The 18,022-nt window shown below is 37.9% G+C and overlaps 1 protein-coding gene across 4 annotated transcripts in view; it reads right to left on the bottom strand.

Moving 5' to 3' along the window:
* Positions 1-18,022, bottom strand: part of Nckap1 (NCK associated protein 1) — a 76,047-nt gene that overhangs the window by 20,790 nt on the left and 37,235 nt on the right. For all 4 annotated transcript variants that reach the window (XM_057754698.1, XM_057754699.1, XM_057754700.1 and 1 more), the window contains 9 exons: positions 17,020-17,076; positions 16,047-16,143; positions 15,687-15,793; positions 14,860-14,992; positions 12,324-12,405; positions 10,431-10,489; positions 6,562-6,707; positions 4,873-5,005; positions 1,730-1,849 (listed from right to left, as the gene is read on the bottom strand). In XM_057754698.1, coding sequence (XP_057610681.1) covers positions 1,730-1,849; positions 4,873-5,005; positions 6,562-6,707; positions 10,431-10,489; positions 12,324-12,405; positions 14,860-14,992; positions 15,687-15,793; positions 16,047-16,143; positions 17,020-17,076 — 934 coding nt within the window. The remainder of the gene's footprint in view (positions 1-1,729; positions 1,850-4,872; positions 5,006-6,561; positions 6,708-10,430; positions 10,490-12,323; positions 12,406-14,859; positions 14,993-15,686; positions 15,794-16,046; positions 16,144-17,019; positions 17,077-18,022) is intronic.

The following is an 18,022-nucleotide window of genomic DNA, read 5'->3' as shown; positions in this document are numbered from 1 at the left end:
TCGTCTTCCCTTGGGGCGAGCACACCAACTAGTTGTCCGGTGCCAGTGTTGGTCAGCCCTGAAAACATGCATGCAGGTAACATATGGACTGAGCAGGTTATAGTTAGGAATATGTGAGTGTGTATGTATGTGTTTACATGCAAAAACAATTAAAGAAAGAAGAGGCCATGAATTTAAAAGCAAGCAAGGAGAGGCATATAGGAGAGTTTGAGGGAGGAAAGAGAACGAAGGGATGTTGTAATTATATTAATCTCCAGAAGGAAAAAAGAGTCAACAAAAGATTGTTGAAGGGGGCTGGAGAGATGGCTCAGTGGTTAAGAGCATTGCCTGCTCTTCCAAAGGTCCTTAGTTCGATTCCCGGCAACCACATGGTGGCTCACAACCATCTGTAATGAGTTCTGCTGCCCTCTTCTGGCCTGCAGACATACAGACAGAATATTGCATGCAAAATAAATAAATAAATAAATATTAAAAAAAAAAAAGATTGTTGAAAAACAGAAAATGAACTCTAGCAGTAAGTAAGCTACATAAAAGCACCAGAGAGACGCATATGCGGTAGAACTGGGGCACGGAACGATTCCACAGATCAGTGCCAGGAACATATGTACAAGAACTGTACATTTCTGTCAGTAATTTATATTATTACCATGGAACTATGGATAAAAAAGGGAAGGCAGCAATGGTGTTTTATGGACTCCAAGTGTGATGAGGAATGACTGTGTCTCGTGAGGCCTCAATAAGACCAGAAAGCACCCTAACGTCAGGACTGGGGCCTAAATAAGACCAGAAAGCACCCTAATGTCAGGATTGGGGCCTAAATAAGGCCAGAAAGCACCCTAATGTCAGGACTGGGGCCTAAACAAGGCCAGAAAGCACCCTAATGTCAGGATTGGGGCTTGATACGTCCCACTGAAAGAAACTCAAAGAAACTGTCTAAGTAAAAATATATACAAGATGAAGTTGGTACTTTTAAATTTACTAATTGTTTAGTTTTTCAGTGGGGATTGGCCCTTTTATGTAGTAGGCAAGTGGGGATACACGTACTATCCCAGCAAGAAGACGCACAGGTTGGCCAAAGATGAGCCAATCTGTGCTACAGTATAGAAATATAGTGAATTAAAAAAAATTATCAAACATGGTAAATTCCAGGAACCCACTTAGTATAAAATAATTTACTAGTCACCTAGGAAATAAAGGGAAACAGTCAAGTGTTTTGTTACTTTCCTTTACAGTTATACCACCAAGTAGAAGCAGTTGAGAAAAATCTAATGTACCACAACTACTGAATGGAGATACAGCATGAAGGGTCTTAGACCTTCCCCCAAACAACGTGCCTTACCCGCTCTGAGGAGTGGATGGGGGTTGATGGGGGTCAGGTGGAGAGGAGGGGAGGGAGTTGGTTGAGTAGAATAAAAAAAAGGTAGTTTGTTTTCTTTTTAAATAAAGAAAAAAAGAGAACTGAAAGAACATTTTGCGGTCACAAAATAATGGAATCAAGTACTAAAATCACAAAAACCATATCAAGTAGACAATACATGTCTCTTGAGGAAAGAGCAGACGTGGACAGCCTTTACATCTGTAATAAGGTCTACCAATGAAGTTCACAAGAACAGGCAATAACTGGGCTTTCTGAGAGTTGGAATTATAAAAAGAAAAATAAATGAAAATCTAATGACTTGCTTTCTTGCATTCACAAATTCCCATCTGTTGGAAAAACTTAAATTATTACCTGGTCACTAAGAGTGCACTGTTCTGTGCAAATATCAGTGATGAGGTTTCGAGCTTGTTTGGCCATTTCATCCAAGAACATATTACACAGGGAAAGACTGCGATCTCCAATATGGTGGCGCTGGTAGGCAGAGGACGGAAACAACACGTGTCACAAGAAAGTCACTAGAATAACACTCGAAATAAGCCCTATTCTACTGTAAGGGGTAGAAAAGCAGATATGCACTGCTTTCTTTACTACAGAATTAAACTATGATTCTGTGGGATTGCACAGTTCACATAAAATATGTATTTTATAGCAATGTAACAAAATTATGATTAAAGATCACTATTTATAAAGTATAAAACTATGTATTTAACCAGGCATGGTAGCACACATTTGTAATCCCAGCACTGGAGAAACTGAGGCAGAAGGATGACAAGACTGAGACTCTGTCTCAGAAAGAAAGATAATAAACTATATATTTCATCATTCAAATTCACCAAGTTCTAAATCTAGGAATCAGTATCTAAAACTAAAGTACACAATATACATGAGCGGTTAGTTTTCTAATCGTAATTCTTCAATATTTATATTTAATACATGAATTCTGAAATAGTTCTAATAATAAATAAGTTTTAAATAAGCAAGAGCTCAAGTAGATAAATAAAAGTATTAGAAACCAAGTTGGGAAAATAAATGAGACAATTAAAATTTCTGAAATTATCTCTTCTCTTCCTACTTCCTGAGGATGGAAAAGGAAACATGCATTCTTTGAACACAGTAGTGGGAAATGGTGTGTTTTATCTCAGAATAGAATGAACACATCTGTATGTATATATATATATGTGTGTATGTGTGTGTGTGTGTGTGTATGATATATATATATATTAGACAACCTACTTATCTCTACAGGAGTCTGCATTTGTTTAATTTGGTAGATTGTAGCTGGAGGGATTTTGTTAAAATAATTAGAGCTGAGTGGTGGTTGCAAATACCTTTAATGCCAGCACAGCAGAGGCAGGTAGATCTTTGTGAGTTCAAAGCCAGGGTAATCTACAGAGAAAGTTTGAGTTCCAGGACAGCCAGGGCTATACAAAGAAACCTTGTCTTGAAAAACAAAACAAAACAAAACGAAGTGCTAACTAAAAATATTTAAAATAGCCTGTTCTAGGGAATGAGTTCCAGAACAGCCAGGGATACCCAAAGAAACTCTGTCTAAAAATAACAAAACAAAACAAACAACCAAACCAACCAAACAAAAGAACTAGAATGTTCAGTATATGAAGGCATAAATTCTCTACTATACATGAGATATTTTACAAAGAGAAATTAAGAAAAAATTTCCTTCTGTCTTCCATATTTATGTTACAGAAAGTCTGCATGTTGTCAAAATAATTGTACTCAACACATAAAATATTCATTTCTGAATTTATCAACCTTAAATTTTATTTTAAGTGACGTATAAACTTTAATATGAATCCAAACAAAAGAGACTGTAGCCAAACATATTAAATACTGGTCAATTTGTATGTGCATGTGTGGGGGGCAGCTCAGGATTTTGGGGGGAGGGGAGATCCTGTGGCTTGAACCCAGAACTAGGTACAGTTTAACTGGGTAAGCACCCTACAAGAAAACTACATCTCCGACCTCCACTGCCCTTTTATCTTGAGACAGGCTCTCATTAAGTCGCCCACCCCGGCCTCAGCAGTGGAGAGCACAGGCTTGGGCCACCAGGCTCTGCTGAGTCTCTTAACATGTCGCACAAGTCTTTCTTTCAGTTCCCAAAAAGCTTTCTGTGGCCTCAACTTTTCTCAAAGTGCTCTTCCCATGGAATACTCACAAACTAGATATGCTACCTCAAGTTTCATTTCAACATATCCTGCAGCTCTAAGAAAAGAGAGTGAACACTTAGTTACACAGAGATACATTTCTCGCTTTCAATGTATAGTCTTGCCACACTTACAAAATGATAATTTTTTTAAAGACTAGAGAAAAGATCTTTTCATTTTATTTCCTTACTGGCTGTCAAATATAAGTGCATCTATTAGATAAATGTGATGTTTTATATGTATGGCTTTCTTTTATTCTGGGGATGAACCCGGGGCCTTGCAGACCCCTAGCAGGCACTCCACCACACTACAGACTCCCAGCATCCTGACATCATCATCCTTGTGTATACTGCAGAAAGATTCAATTACTTCACCAACTTGATTTCTGTAGTAAGAACATTAAAATTCTATTCTTTTTAGCCAGTTAAAATATTCATTATAAATACTATTTTCTGAGACGGTCTCTCTAGGTAGCTCAGGTTAGCCTTGAATACGTAATCTTCCTGCCACAGCCTCCTGAGTGCTGGGGTTACCCCCACACCCCACTCTATATTATTTTTTTTTGTTTGTTTGTTTTTTTTTTTGTTTTTCGAGACAGGGTTTGTCTGTGGCTTTGGAGCCTGTCCTGGAACTAGCTCTGTAGACCAGGCTGGTCTCGAACTCACAGAGATCCACCTGCCTCTGCCTCCCGAATGCTGGGATTAAAGGTGTGCGCCACCACCGCCCGGCCCCACTCTATATTATTAACTATATCACCATGCAGCCTAACAATGACTGAAACTTATTTTTCCAAGCTAAGTCTTTCCTTTTAATACCCAGTATATTTTTAACAGATACTTAGGGTTTCCAAAATTATTGATTAGCTCTCCTCAGGAGCTGTGTGTTTATATCTCCCTCAAAGTGTACAAACCTGGGTTCTACCTAACAAATCCATGACGCTAATGAGTCAGTAATCCATAAATTCAACTTTCAAGTCCTTTCAGTGTTAAGATGAAAAGTACATAAATTTAAATATTAAATCCAATAGTCAATTTACTAAATCTACAAACAGCAATACCAGCCATATCAGTTATTTAGGGCAAAAGACTGATATATATACTGATATATATGCATGCCTATTCACCCATGTACATTCTTAGTTGCCATACCTCTATCATGCATCTTACTGATTGGTGTTTTATCATGGATTTATTCAAGTATTTTCCCGATCTACATAAAGAGGTTTAGGTGAGAACAAAACTTAAGTGACTGGGTCTTTCTAATTAAACATCTGGCTGGCTACCCATCTGATCCAGCTTTGCGGTAGAAAGCACAGCACTGCACTAAAGTTACCTCTTCGGGACACAGCTCGTGTGTGCAGCTCATGAAGTGAGTGCAGAGGAGAGGGAAGGCTATGGAGTATCTTGACTGGGAGGGCAACTCCAAGCACTGCTGAAACATCTTCTCAAAAGCACGGCTGTAAAAACTGTTAGGAGAGACAGCAAAGGCATCAAACAGCAACACCACAGCTTACATGCAAGCAAAAAATGACATAGTTGCCAATGGCTGGTTAATTTAAACTCAAGTGAATAAAGGCTACCAACCGATCACATTTATTCCCTTAAAAATGTCCCCCCAAAGTACTTTTTACATATCGATATTTCATCCAAAGTAATACTCTTTCAATAACATCAAAACATTTTAAACAAAAACTTAAAACATGTAACTTGCAATATCTACAGAGTATGAATACACGCATTAAAAATTCTTATGTTCAAATTTTATCATAGCTAAGGAATTATAAGGACCACTATTATTTTAAATATCAATGAGAAAAATATTGGTACTAAATAATCATATGCCATCAACTTTAAAGTATCTATAAAATATGACTGAAAATTACAAAACAAATATTATACAAAGTGTTTTTATCTCTAAAAATGGAGGAAGAAGTTTCTAACTATATTCTTTTACAGTAAAAACCTTTCTAGAGCTAAAAAAGTAACCCAAACAAAAATGTTTCATCCTCTTTCTATGACAGGCTTTGGATCAGACGGTAATAGATCCAAATAATCTCTAAATTCTCATAAATTTAACACAGAGGAGAGGGCACTAAACCCGGCAAGTGTGTTCCTGAGAAGCAGGCCTTCAGTCCTGGTGACTTCTTCTCTAGCACTAGTAATAAAAGCTATCCTAACAAATTGCTAAAATCAAAAAGCCTTTGATAATCATCTCTGTGCTACACCTGGACACCACTACTACCATCCGTGCAGACATCTCCACATTATAGGAGACACATTATGGGGTTCCAAATCACCCCCTAACAACAGGCCAGGAAGCAGAGTTGGATCGGCACCACACAGTTGCCAAGTCTGACCATGGCCTAGTTCACTCCTTCATTCACCATTTCTTAAACACTTAGTATTTTAGACAGAAAGGAGACAGTAACATAAATCCCCTTAGGAAATGGTTTTCTGGAGAGGGAAGTTAAGAAGTGATGCTAGTGCTAAGTGTAATAGGAGAGGCTGTGCTTCACAACGCGTGCAGCAGTCAGCACACTCTTGTGGCTCAACTGTCTAAAACTTGAGGCAGGAGGTTACCAGGCATTAACTTACAATATCTACTCTCCTTGATTTATCCATGACTTTTTTACACTCAGATTAAATATTTAAAAGAGACCTTAATGTGAGATTCACATCTTCAAACAAAATGCGAGAAAGACACTTCACTCCATGAACAGTTTCTCTTAGGAGTAACTAAAAAAAGACCTAAAAACCTCAATTTGGCAAACTCTGTGTAGATCTGGCTGTTCTAGAACTCATTCTGTAGACCAGGCTGGCCTTGAACTCAAAGATCTTTCTACTTCTGCTTCCCGAGTGCTAGGATTAAAGGTGTGAGTCTCCAGCCCCCAGCTTGTTAGAAAGTTTAAAAGTCTATTGTTCCCTTACTGAACTATCTTAAGAACTATACTAACAAAAACCAATCAAGCAGCTTCAGATAAAAAACATTTCCAGTTCAGATTTAAAGAAAATTACAACATACCAAAATATGGAGAGATCAGATGTTTCTACCAACATTTCCACCAAGGAATCTACCATTTTTGTATGAAATATTATTGTATTCATCATCTTTCCAAGTTCTCGGTGATCTGCAAGGCTAAGTGACGCTTTGGAGACACTAGTGTATGCCTGTAGCAGTTCAACAACAAACAACAATAGTTTAGGAAGACACTAATGACTCAAATCTTGTCATTATAAAGTAGGGGGAAAGTCCACTATTGAAAAACATTAAAACTGTACCAGTAACACTGTTTTCTACAATTGTTGTTCACAGTGGGATCTCGTGCATTGGCTCGGCAGGTAGGCCTGTTTGTGGCTGAGCCAAATGATCTACTTCAATTCCTTAGGCCCACGTGGTAGAAGAAAAAAACTGACTCCCAAGGGTTTTCTTCCAACTCCATGTGTGCCCTGCTCTGCACCATTACACACACACACACACACAACTGGACAACATAATAAACTAATCTGATGGCTTCTACAAACTTATACAAGTAAGTAAACCATTAAAATGAATGGACAAAGAAAGTTAAGACTTAACCAACACTCTCAAGCGGGTTGCGGAGAAAGAAGTTCCATGACTTGGATAGCAAATCCAATATCAGAATCCTGTCTGTGAATAACGGAGAGTACAGGAGGGGTGCTTACAGATAAATATAGGTCACAATGACCAGAGTTTGGATGCAAACAAAAGAAGTGGTGAAGAAAGATTCAACCAGATTATATATCATGCTAAAGGGTTCAAACCCTTGGGTGGCCCGCTGAGGGTTCTGTGTAACGGCCATTTTTATTTAACAAAGTTGGCTGCACATGGAAGAAGTAGGGTAAGTGGGTGTAGATAGACAGCAAAGAAGGCAGAAGTCTATTAGAAGGACATGCGACAACGTGTCTGACAGCTGTGATAGTCACTCAGATAATTCACTGTGGGAAATGACTAACCGTGATGGGCAACAGAATTCCAGATGCTGACACTTCTGGCCGTTAGGGGGCACTTCTTCATGAATCTCATGTATGCCTACATTTTGTTAAATATGAAAAGACTCAAGACCCAAACTACTTATTCCTAAGGCTATTTATTGAAGTTGTATGTATAGCAATCAAACTTGAAAGATGAAGCAACATTTTCATGGCAACAATAAGCAAGCACGTATGCTGTTGAGAACAGAGCTGCTGCACAGGAGGCATTCATCTGCAGGGCCCTAACCTATTCCTACAGGACAAGACAATGGTCACACAGCTGACAGACATGCGGGAAACATCAAGCACTTGTTCTCTTGGAGCTTCATGTCCTGTTAACCAAGGAATGACAGGAAACTAAATTATGTTTTATAAACAAGATAAAAAAATCAAATCTCTAATCTCACAATGGCAAGAGACCTTCAGCTAGACAATACTACCATTCATTAATAGCAACAAGTCAGAAAATGCAGTTCTTTATGTTTTAGTTTTTATTTGTTAGTAAAGGGGAGAGAGTAAGAAACATATCAATTTACTGATGTAAATATGTATCAAAAAAGCCTAATTGTATTTATTTGCTTTACTCTGTTTTAAAGAGGAGTCAGTTGTGGCCACGACTTTAATAAAGATTTCCATTATGTGATGCCTACTTAAAAAGCTCAGAATTGAAATAGCACCATGAAAACACATTCAGGAGAAACAGTGCCAAGTGAAATGGCTGGAAACTCACTTCTGAAATTACAACAGTGGAAGGAGAAGTGCGTTTCTACACCATTTTTAAGAAACAAACGATCCAAATAAATGTGAAGAAAGACAGGAAGGTGACATTTGGAATGGAACTGAAGACTCCTCAGGACTCCTAGTCCTTTAGCCTAAGTAAGGGGCTAACGTGATTAGGGAATGTGACCACTGTTAAGAGGAAAATGACTGCCGGGCGGTGGTGGCGCACGCCTTTAATCCCAGCACTCGGGAGGCAGAGGCAGGCGGATCTCTGTGAGTTCGAGACCAGCCTGGTCTACAAGAGCTAGTTCCAGGACAGGCTCCAAAACCACAGAGAAACCCTGTCTCGAAAAACCAAAAAAAAGAGGAAAATGACTAATAATGCATAGATAAGAAGGTCTCAAGAGTAGGAAAAAGTGAACCATGAAAATGATTTATTAAAAAAATAACAATCTCAGAATCAAAACTAGATCAGAGGCCAGTGAGGACAAAGTACACAGCCGTGATTCTCCAAAGGCTAATCCACTGTAAGAACTGTTAGTATCTGAAGAGCCCTCACTGCTCCCAGCCATGCCTGTTATCTAACTACTTCCCTTCTTCCACGTGTGGAATCAACTGTGATGACAGATGACTGTCGTCCATAGCTCCTCCTCACGGGAAACATTCACACTCAACAGTTTATTTTTACTTAACTCAGTTTTGTCCTTTTCCTGAACAAGCTACCTTCATATTTAAATTCATGTTTAATTTCTAACTCTGTGTAAACATTATTACTACCAGTTGAGCTTTCTCCCTCCCAATGCTGATATTAGCTAGCTAACACTTATATTTGTGGTATCTTTTCATTCAATCCTTTAAAAGTATTAATTTATTCATCTATTTAATGTGTATGGATATTTCGTCTGCATGTATGTCTATTCACTGTTTGTAATGCCTAGTGCCCAGAGGCCAGAGGAGGGAATCGAATTGCCTGGAGCCAAAGTTACAGAAGGCCATGTGGGAACTGGAAATCAAACCCTGGTCCTCTGGAAGAGCCAGTGCTCCTAACTGCTAAGTCACCTCTCCAGCTCCAGTCTTTTATATTTTCAAATGTTTTATTTTTTTTTTTTTTAATATTTTGTATGCCTTCTCTCCATAGTTAGATTATAAAACTCTTAAACAGGGTAACTCCCACTTCTTTCTGTAACTACTAACAATAAAGACAGTAAATTACTGCTAATTTACAGTACACAAAGACAATAGTGGTATGGGAGGTCCTTCTATTTATGTGTTGCTTTTATTGGTTAATGAATAAAGAATCTGTTTCAGGCAGTGGCTTAGCAGGGTAGAAGTAAGCCAGGAAAACTAAACTGAATGCTGGGAGAAAGAAGACACAGTCAAGGAGAAGCCATGTAGCCCCGCCAGAGACAGAACTTTACTGGGTAAGCCACAGTCTCTTGTGGGAATACACAGATTAATGGAGATGGTTAATTTAAGATGAGTTAGCAATAAATAGCTTAAGCTATTGGCAAAACAGTACTGCAAATAATATGGTTTCTGTGTGATTATTTCAGGGCTGAGCAGCTGGGAACAAACAAGCAGCCTTCTATTGCACAAGAGAATTGATTTAAAAAAAATACTCAAAAATTATATATAAAGTGACCTTACTGAAATCCAAAACTATGTAGTTCTGTAGTTCAGAAGTAAGAGTTTGGGGCAATGGGTCAGGTGATGGTAGACCAGTTTCTATCTTTATAAATATTTATTGAAATACATTAACACTGTGTATTGTCTGCAGCTGCTCTGGTATTATAATGGAAGTGCTATTTATGCTAAGCACTGTAAAGCATTCACATCCAAATTTTTATCAACTTTTTAAAAAAGTTTATAGCTACACTATAAATGTGCTTTGTCAAAAGAAACTTTGTTCTTTCATATTAAATTTAAATAGATGAATCAGGATAATCAAGAGAACTAGGGATATAAATTTATGCATATCATACAATCATAACCTATTTTATTAAAAATCTCTACATTGGCTTGTTAGAAATATATTTATACATGTTTAAAAATGTACAAAATATTTAATTTTTGTGGTTTATCACAGAAAAGACACTTTTTTCAATAAGTTAATTCAAAAGTCATAAAACTATACTATATTCAAACAAAACAGAACAATAAAAATCAAGTTATTCTTACCTGTAACCTAAACCAATCTAATCTCATTCCTCTGAAATCAAATACTTCCCCATCTTCAACTGTAATAAAGGAAAAGTGAGACAAAAGAAATTAATCATTTTACAAATCACTAATTATAGTTTATACTTTAAGAACTAAGGCACAAAATGGGCTAGTGGTACAGGATTCAATCCTATCACCTAGGAGGCAGAGGCAGGTAGATGTCTATGAGTTCTAGGACATCCTTGTCTACACAGTTCCAGGACAGTCAGAGCTACCTAATGAGATCCTGTCTCAAAACCAATATAACCAAGACAAACAAACAAAGAGTTAAGACAATTCAATTTCTGGGTATATTATTAAAAGAAAAAGAGAGTCTCAAAGTGGTATTTGTATATCCATAGTCATACTTGGGTAATTCAAAATACTTCAAACTGAAAACAACTTTAGTGTTTGCTAAAAATGAGTAAGTTAATAAAACACCATAGAACTCATGGAAGAATATTAGTCTTACATAGGAAGAAAATACTACATATGGCTGAACAATGATTGCATGTTCGGTGAGTTAGAACCAGATTCAGTGGCTTGCTCCTAAAATCCCAGCTACTTGGGAGGCTGAGGCAGAAGCTCAAGAGTTGGAAGATGCCTAAAGTAATATACTAAATCCAGTCTCAAAACAACAAAAAAGCAGCCAGCCACAAAGGTACAACTGCATGGTTCCACTTGGTACTATTTTAGAGCAAATTTACAAAAATGCTCAGTAGAGCAGTGTTCCCATGGATGGTAGGAGCGGAGCGCGGAGTTTAAGCAACAGAGAAAGCTCCAACTTCCAGCACGGAAAAAAAGCTCTCTAGATTAATGCGCTGGCAATGAGTGGCATGACTGAACAATGCACTGAAAAATAGTTAGAATATTTTATGTTAAGTGAATTTTCTAAGTAAACAAATGAAACCAACATATTTTAACTCAGGCACTAAGACTGCAACCCTTCTCCAAGCCAAGAGACGCAGGTTTCTGTGGAAGAGCTGAGTCTTCATGTGGTCACAACACAAGCCTAAGAGAGTAGGGAGCGTCAGCACAAGCTCCACGAGGTGACGTCACACAAACCAAGCACCACTACAGAACACTGTAGCAGGCTCCTTGCTATACACGCAGCAGGAAGCTTGACGGAACTAAAATTCAGCTATCGATCTCATCTTTGCAGGGTTCTTTACATCTTTTTATAAAGAACACAAACTAAAACACATCAAACTATCGGAACAGAAAGTTCAAAACAATGGTCAGCAGGTGTAGGTGCAACACTAATTTTTGAGATTGGCATACCTAACCTCTAATTACTAGTCTTGCTTATAAATAATTGAGAGGTTAACTCATAACACTTTAGGGAACCCAGTTTCCAAATATGACAAATAAAAGTAGTAACTAATGTTTTTAATGTTGTGGATTAAATGGGACAACACACATAAAGTCACTGGTACAGACTTTAAACTATTCCTATTACTTGGTCAGGGTCTCACTGGTGCCTCTGCCTCCCCAGTGCCAGGACGGAAGGTTCCCACTGCGCCTGGCTTCAGATAAACTTGCTGTCCCTGACACTAGTGCACTGCTGACCCAGGCGAGCCAGAGCCGCACAGACACATCACAGTACTCACTACTCCATTTCACCTGCGGTCAGAGCTGCGTCCTTTTCTCCTAAGTCACAAACATCACAAAATAATTCTTAAACTTTTATGAACACCACCTGAAATCCAGTTTGGAAATCTATACTCTGACAGAACTAAATTAAGACAAAGGTAACAGATCAAATATATCCAAACATAAAGGAGAAGACTTTATAAAATTTAACTGTTAAAACTCTCTCTTTGATAATCAAAACTTGAATCTCTAACTGAAAGACAACACGCCCTAACTTACCTTGTTTTACACTTAGAGAAGTCATAGTGTTAACAAAAGACGACATAATGATTGATTCATCTTCAGGGCAAACAGAGAGATTCTAAAAAAAAAAAAAAAATACAACAATATGAAAGTCATCTAGTTAGACAACTCACAGCCCCATCAGCAAGTGGATAAACGGCACATCCTCACTACAGAATTGTTTTTCAGGAAGAAAAAGGAATGAAATGCCGATCTGAACTATAAAAAAAACCATCAAACCCACTATGCTAATGGAAAGAAATAAAATCAACAGATGAAGTGGGATCCCACATGCATGAGAGCAGCTCCAGAAGGTGAACCTGCAGTGGCAGGACGGTCAGAGACCCTGGGACTGCTCTAGGTCACAGGAATGTGCACTCCATCAAAATTGAAACAAATAAAAACATTTTAATAGATGTAAAAAAAGCATCAAAAAATGAGGACCAACAAAACAAAACAACAACAAAAGTCCCAGGCCAACCTCTCAGGTGTAGCCATGTAAGTTCAACATGGTAGGGCCACAGTAAAGCAGTAAATTCCCAGACACAAAACGAGTGCCTGGGAGCTGTGACTGTCGCTCAGCAATAGCGCTCTCTGCCTGCGGGTAACAGACCCTTAGCATAATTCACAGTACTTCAAAAGCAGAAGTAAGAACTAAGGTTTAAAACTCTGACTCTAAAGTCAAACAGCAAAAGCACAGGTGGGGCTGAGAACAGCTCAGTGGTCAGGAGCTCCGGCTGCTTTTCCAGGATCTGATGTGATTCCTAGCACCACACGGTGACCTTCAATTGTCTGTCACTCAGGTTCAGGGCAATCCATGCCCTCTCCTAGCCGCCATGGACACCTAGTATGCACACTGCACACTGACCTACAGGAAGGCAAAAGACCCTTACACATAAAATATAAATGAATAAGTCTTTTTAAGAATTTAAAAAATTAAACTACAATAGATGCTTAGCTCATAAGCAGTGTATAAAACAGTCTGAAAACACCAGGACCACACAGCACTGTAACTGTCACTAAACTAGAAATTTAAAAACCAAGATGCTAAATTTTGTTCTTTATACATCAATACAATATAAAAACTAAAATCATTAACAACAAACTTCATTAACAGGTCTGTAACCTTACTTTTACATTTACACCTTAGCAAAAAGTTAAAAGCACCGTGAATATACCCTGAAAAAAGTACAAAGCTGTCTTTCCTGTTAAGACCTAAGTTTGAACACTGGCTCTGCTTCTTATGAGATACTAAAGGGCAATCAGTTATATTTGCCCTTTTTCTTCAACAATTATTTATTTTCTCTATCTTCACAGCTAAAGTAACTTAAAAAGATGAACTATTGGTAGATAGCAACTTTAATATCATTATTCTTGCTAATGTTACTAATCTTACTACAATCCCAGGAGAAATGCTAAAAAATTTCAGTATTGGTGCCCTCCATTTTAGACAAAACATGCCAATACAGATTAAGTGAATTAAACATTTTAGAAATATAACAAAAACCTGTAAAATTTCTTAGTAAGTATCCAAAGTGCTACAATAGTCTTAAAAATTACAAGAAACTAGGAAGTTTGAGTTTGTTATAAAATTATATGCTATTGTGAATAAATAGTAAAAAGCAATGATAGGCTAACACTCATCTGTAAATAAATTACAAAGCAACAATGCTCTGGGAAATTTAACAGGTATTCTGGTCCATTTTAATGTCCATCTTTTTTTTTTTTTTAAAAAGGAAGTCTGAGCGCCACCTAGTGGCTAAAAAAATAAAAGAGGCAGAAAAACCAGGCACTTTAGAGAAAATTTTATTGGATCTTTTTCCTACTGTTCATTAATTTACGGTAGTTTTAGGAACCTTTGAGTTTATAAGGTGAAGCAAAATAAAACAAATAAAATTAAAGAAAATCTATGTTAAAGTAAAAAGACCAAAGAAATTACAGAAAAAAAAATCTTTTTAACAAAAAGCCAAGATTAAAAACCAGAGGAAATTCCAAAATAAAAATAAAAATTAGGACACTTGAGTAAGACTCAGACAGATTTTACATTTACTGGCCATCTTATAACTCGCTATCAAAGGGTGTCCTCCCACTACCAGCTGCACTGCCTGCCATCTCACCCATCTGCACCCTGGTGCGGCCCAAGCTCAGGCTCAGGCTCTCATCAGCACGCGCCTGGTCTGCTGCAGGGATTCTCCTCTTTCTCGTCTGTCTTCTTGGCCTCTACCCATGCTTCAGCCACACTGGGCCAGCATGATCTTCCCAAGTGCTGACTTAGGACTACGCTCTTTTGCAAGGCCCTCTCGATTTGGCTAGCGTACACATCCATCATGGGAAAAAGCAGCCATTTCTATACTGTGTTCATTCTCATGCACACAAACTCCATGAAATGACCAACTATGTAAGTTCCTGTTTCTTCACCTGCAGACAATGGTCTCTCTGGCAGAAAGTGACCAGGGCTTGTTTCTATTTACACCATTTGGTACATGCAGTTTATGTCAATGACTCAATGGGTGGGAGTTAGGAGACTTCCTACCTGCACAAGCTCGTTGAGGACGACAGCGTCAAAGCCAGAGAGGTACTGCACATAGTACCTCTGCATTACAGGGCCATACTTCCTGACATGCGCTCTAAGCTCTTCCATGTAAAATATCAGCTCAGCAATGTGCCTTTGTGAAAAGTCAGAGGAAGGTTTCAGAGAGTAAGTCCGCAGTTGTCACAGAATATACTACATGGTTTTGGTATTATTTCTAGAACTTTTCCCTAAGGAAGGCTATTAATTTTTAATGTCAATTACTTCCTTGTAAAATTCTTTTATAGCAATAAAATCATGAAAAGAAAAAATGGTAAGACTGAAAACTGGCAGCAGAATATTCAAACACAAGTAAAATTTCCCCTTCTCACAGCTACATAATTTTTAAAAAATGGTCAGAGTATTAACAAGATATAAGATTTTCTAAATGCATTCATTTCTATTTTCAATTATCTTACTCTGACTGAGAAACTAGGGACTAAAAGATATTTCAAATGCTACACTGATGGCAACGAGACCATCCTATGATTTTATTTAATATTTTGTGCAGTATTAATTTTGAAAACCAAATATGTAGGATATATATTACTGGGCAGAGCCAAAGAACAACTTTTTTATCACTACTATAATGAAGAGAACTGTTAAAAGTCTTAGAGCTTTTGTATTCTAATTACATCATGTAATACATTATCAGTATTTCTTCTATTACAAATATAAAGAACCCCAAAGAGTTTTTCAAAACATCTTTGCTTTAATATAAGTCCGCAGACCCACAACCCATAAACCAAAATAAACAGAAAGCAGGTGTTCCTCTAATGTGACTAACTCACTTATCTATAAAGTCATCTGCACTCTTCTTTGGCATGTTATCTGCATGACGTAGTAGCCAGATAATTTCATCACGGGCAAAAGATAATGCCATGAAGACAAAAAGTGCCTGAAAAAAAAAACATTGATTATTCAATGATTAAAAAATAAAATTGCTCATATTCTTGTACTAAATTTAAAAGAGGTGGTCATTCCCAGACAGAGCACAGCAGTGTCACGAAGATGAGTGTGCACGAGGAAAAGAGAGAAGGTGATGTCAAGGCCCAAGTCAGCAAGTCCATTCCTGGCTCAAGCTCTGATCGAATTTCCTAAAGAAGCCATGCTTTTATGCTGCTGCCAGGGCGCATTCATCAGTCATTTACCTTGGGACCAAGCAGGCCAGGCTGGTCAGAGAGGACAGTCGCCAGCTCTTTCAGTGCAGACCTTAAAAACTTGCGCCTTTCTCTGTGCATGGAGCCGCTGTAGAGAAAGAGATCGTCACATATCTCTCACGCTTCCCTCAGGAGGAAAATGTAGGCACATGGAACAAGACAAAGAGTGAGGATTTAAAGCTTGGGATGTGCTGTCCTCACCTATGGAGTGTTCTTGTCTTCTCTATGTCTGGTAGGAGACTGATAGATCAGACCGGCTCACCATCCTATCTTCTCTAAGCTCATGGAGACCATTAAGCCACATATTTAATCACTACATTGAGGTATTGAATTATTTTATATGAAAACTGGAAAATTGTTTACCGATCTTGAGTACAGTCATTTCTATATATTTCTTAATTTTAGAATATAAAACTGGAGCAAGGTGAGGCGTTAACATACTGCCTGCGTGTGCCACGTTCTCTCACTGCTTGCATCCGTGTAAGAATAGAACAGTTTCCGTGAGGGTGCACACAAATCAGCACAGCCTGGAAAGCACAGCAGGAGCAAACAGCAAGGACTACAGAGCACCTGCCACCAACCCAGACCATCCATGGTGGGCTGAGAGAACCAGCTCCCCCAAGGTATCTTCTGGCCACAATAAAGGTGCTGGGGCCCAAGCACAGTCATGCATCCATGCTTATTCTCACTAACTAAATACATGTCAAATAATTCTTAAACAAATAACAACTAAAACAAAGTCTTCTGCATGGAACTTCTTTATCAGTATTTCAAAACTGGGAGATCCACACTAGTCACAGAAGCTACAACTTACTTCTCTTCAGATCCACACTAGTCACAGAGGCTACAACTTACTTCTCTTCAGAACAAGGCTCTCATCCTTCGTATCTCACAATCACTAGCCTGTCCTCATCAAACAAAGCCGTATTTTAGGAAGAAATTCCGTACAGATAAAAGTACTCACGCGTGTGATACAGCTGCCTCTTTGCATTCTCTTATGTCATTAATACGTTTATTGTAGCTGCGTACAAGGAAAATATGAACCGCGTCAATCTTAATTTGAAAGTCAAAAAGAGTGAACAAAATAAAAAAAGTCAATTTGAAATACTTATTTTCAACAACAAAAACAATTTACAAAGGAAATGAAGGGTGAAGCCTACCTACCTAAAACGTATTTCCAAGTACTTTACATACTCAAATCAAATCTTCTTAGAAAGATAATAGTTACAGTAAAGTAAAATGAAAATTGTATTATTTCCTTAGGCCCTAGATATATTAAAATTTCCTTTTGATGTAATTAAGTGATTTCCCAGTATCTCAAGTACTCAAAAAGTGACTGCTTCTGACACTAGCAAGTCGTTCATAAGCACAGATCAATTCTAAAAGAACACAAATGAGGATCAACAGCAGCAACTCTGAATGCAAGCACCTTGTGGACAGAAAACTAAGGCAAGAAAGCATTTTGATTACATTGTTTTTAAGAGAGAACTATGGCTTATTTTTACATGTCTCTCTCTCACACACACACACAGATTTCTTCTGTTGTGCGTGCCTTTAATTCTAGCATTCAGCCAGTGGCAGGTGGATTTCTGTGAATGCAACTCAGCCTGCTCTACAGTGACTCCCAGGTTAGCCAGGACTACATGAGACCCTGATAAAATGTAAAAGAAACAGAACTCCAATTTTAATCAGTTCAGAAATACTACTAAAGTGTATTAATAAATAACTTCATGAATACTACTGATAAAAACCCAAAATCCATAAAAGAAAAAAAAAATCTTCCTGACAACTTAGCTATTTACAAGGAAACCCAATTTCTACACGTGAGCACTCTATATGGGCCTTTGTAATGAACACATTCATTTTATGACTTGACTATGACAATTCTTTTTAATGGGACTGATAACTCAAAGCAGAGAAACAAAGGAAGAAAATGAAGAAGAGGGTTCATGGGAACGGGAATAACA

Source organism: Chionomys nivalis, chromosome 22 (genome assembly GCF_950005125.1).
Source record: "Chionomys nivalis chromosome 22, mChiNiv1.1, whole genome shotgun sequence".
Taxonomy (NCBI): domain Eukaryota; kingdom Metazoa; phylum Chordata; class Mammalia; order Rodentia; family Cricetidae; genus Chionomys; species Chionomys nivalis.
The sequence above is the reverse complement of the archived record's forward strand: the minus strand, read 5'-3'. Positions and strand labels throughout refer to the sequence as shown.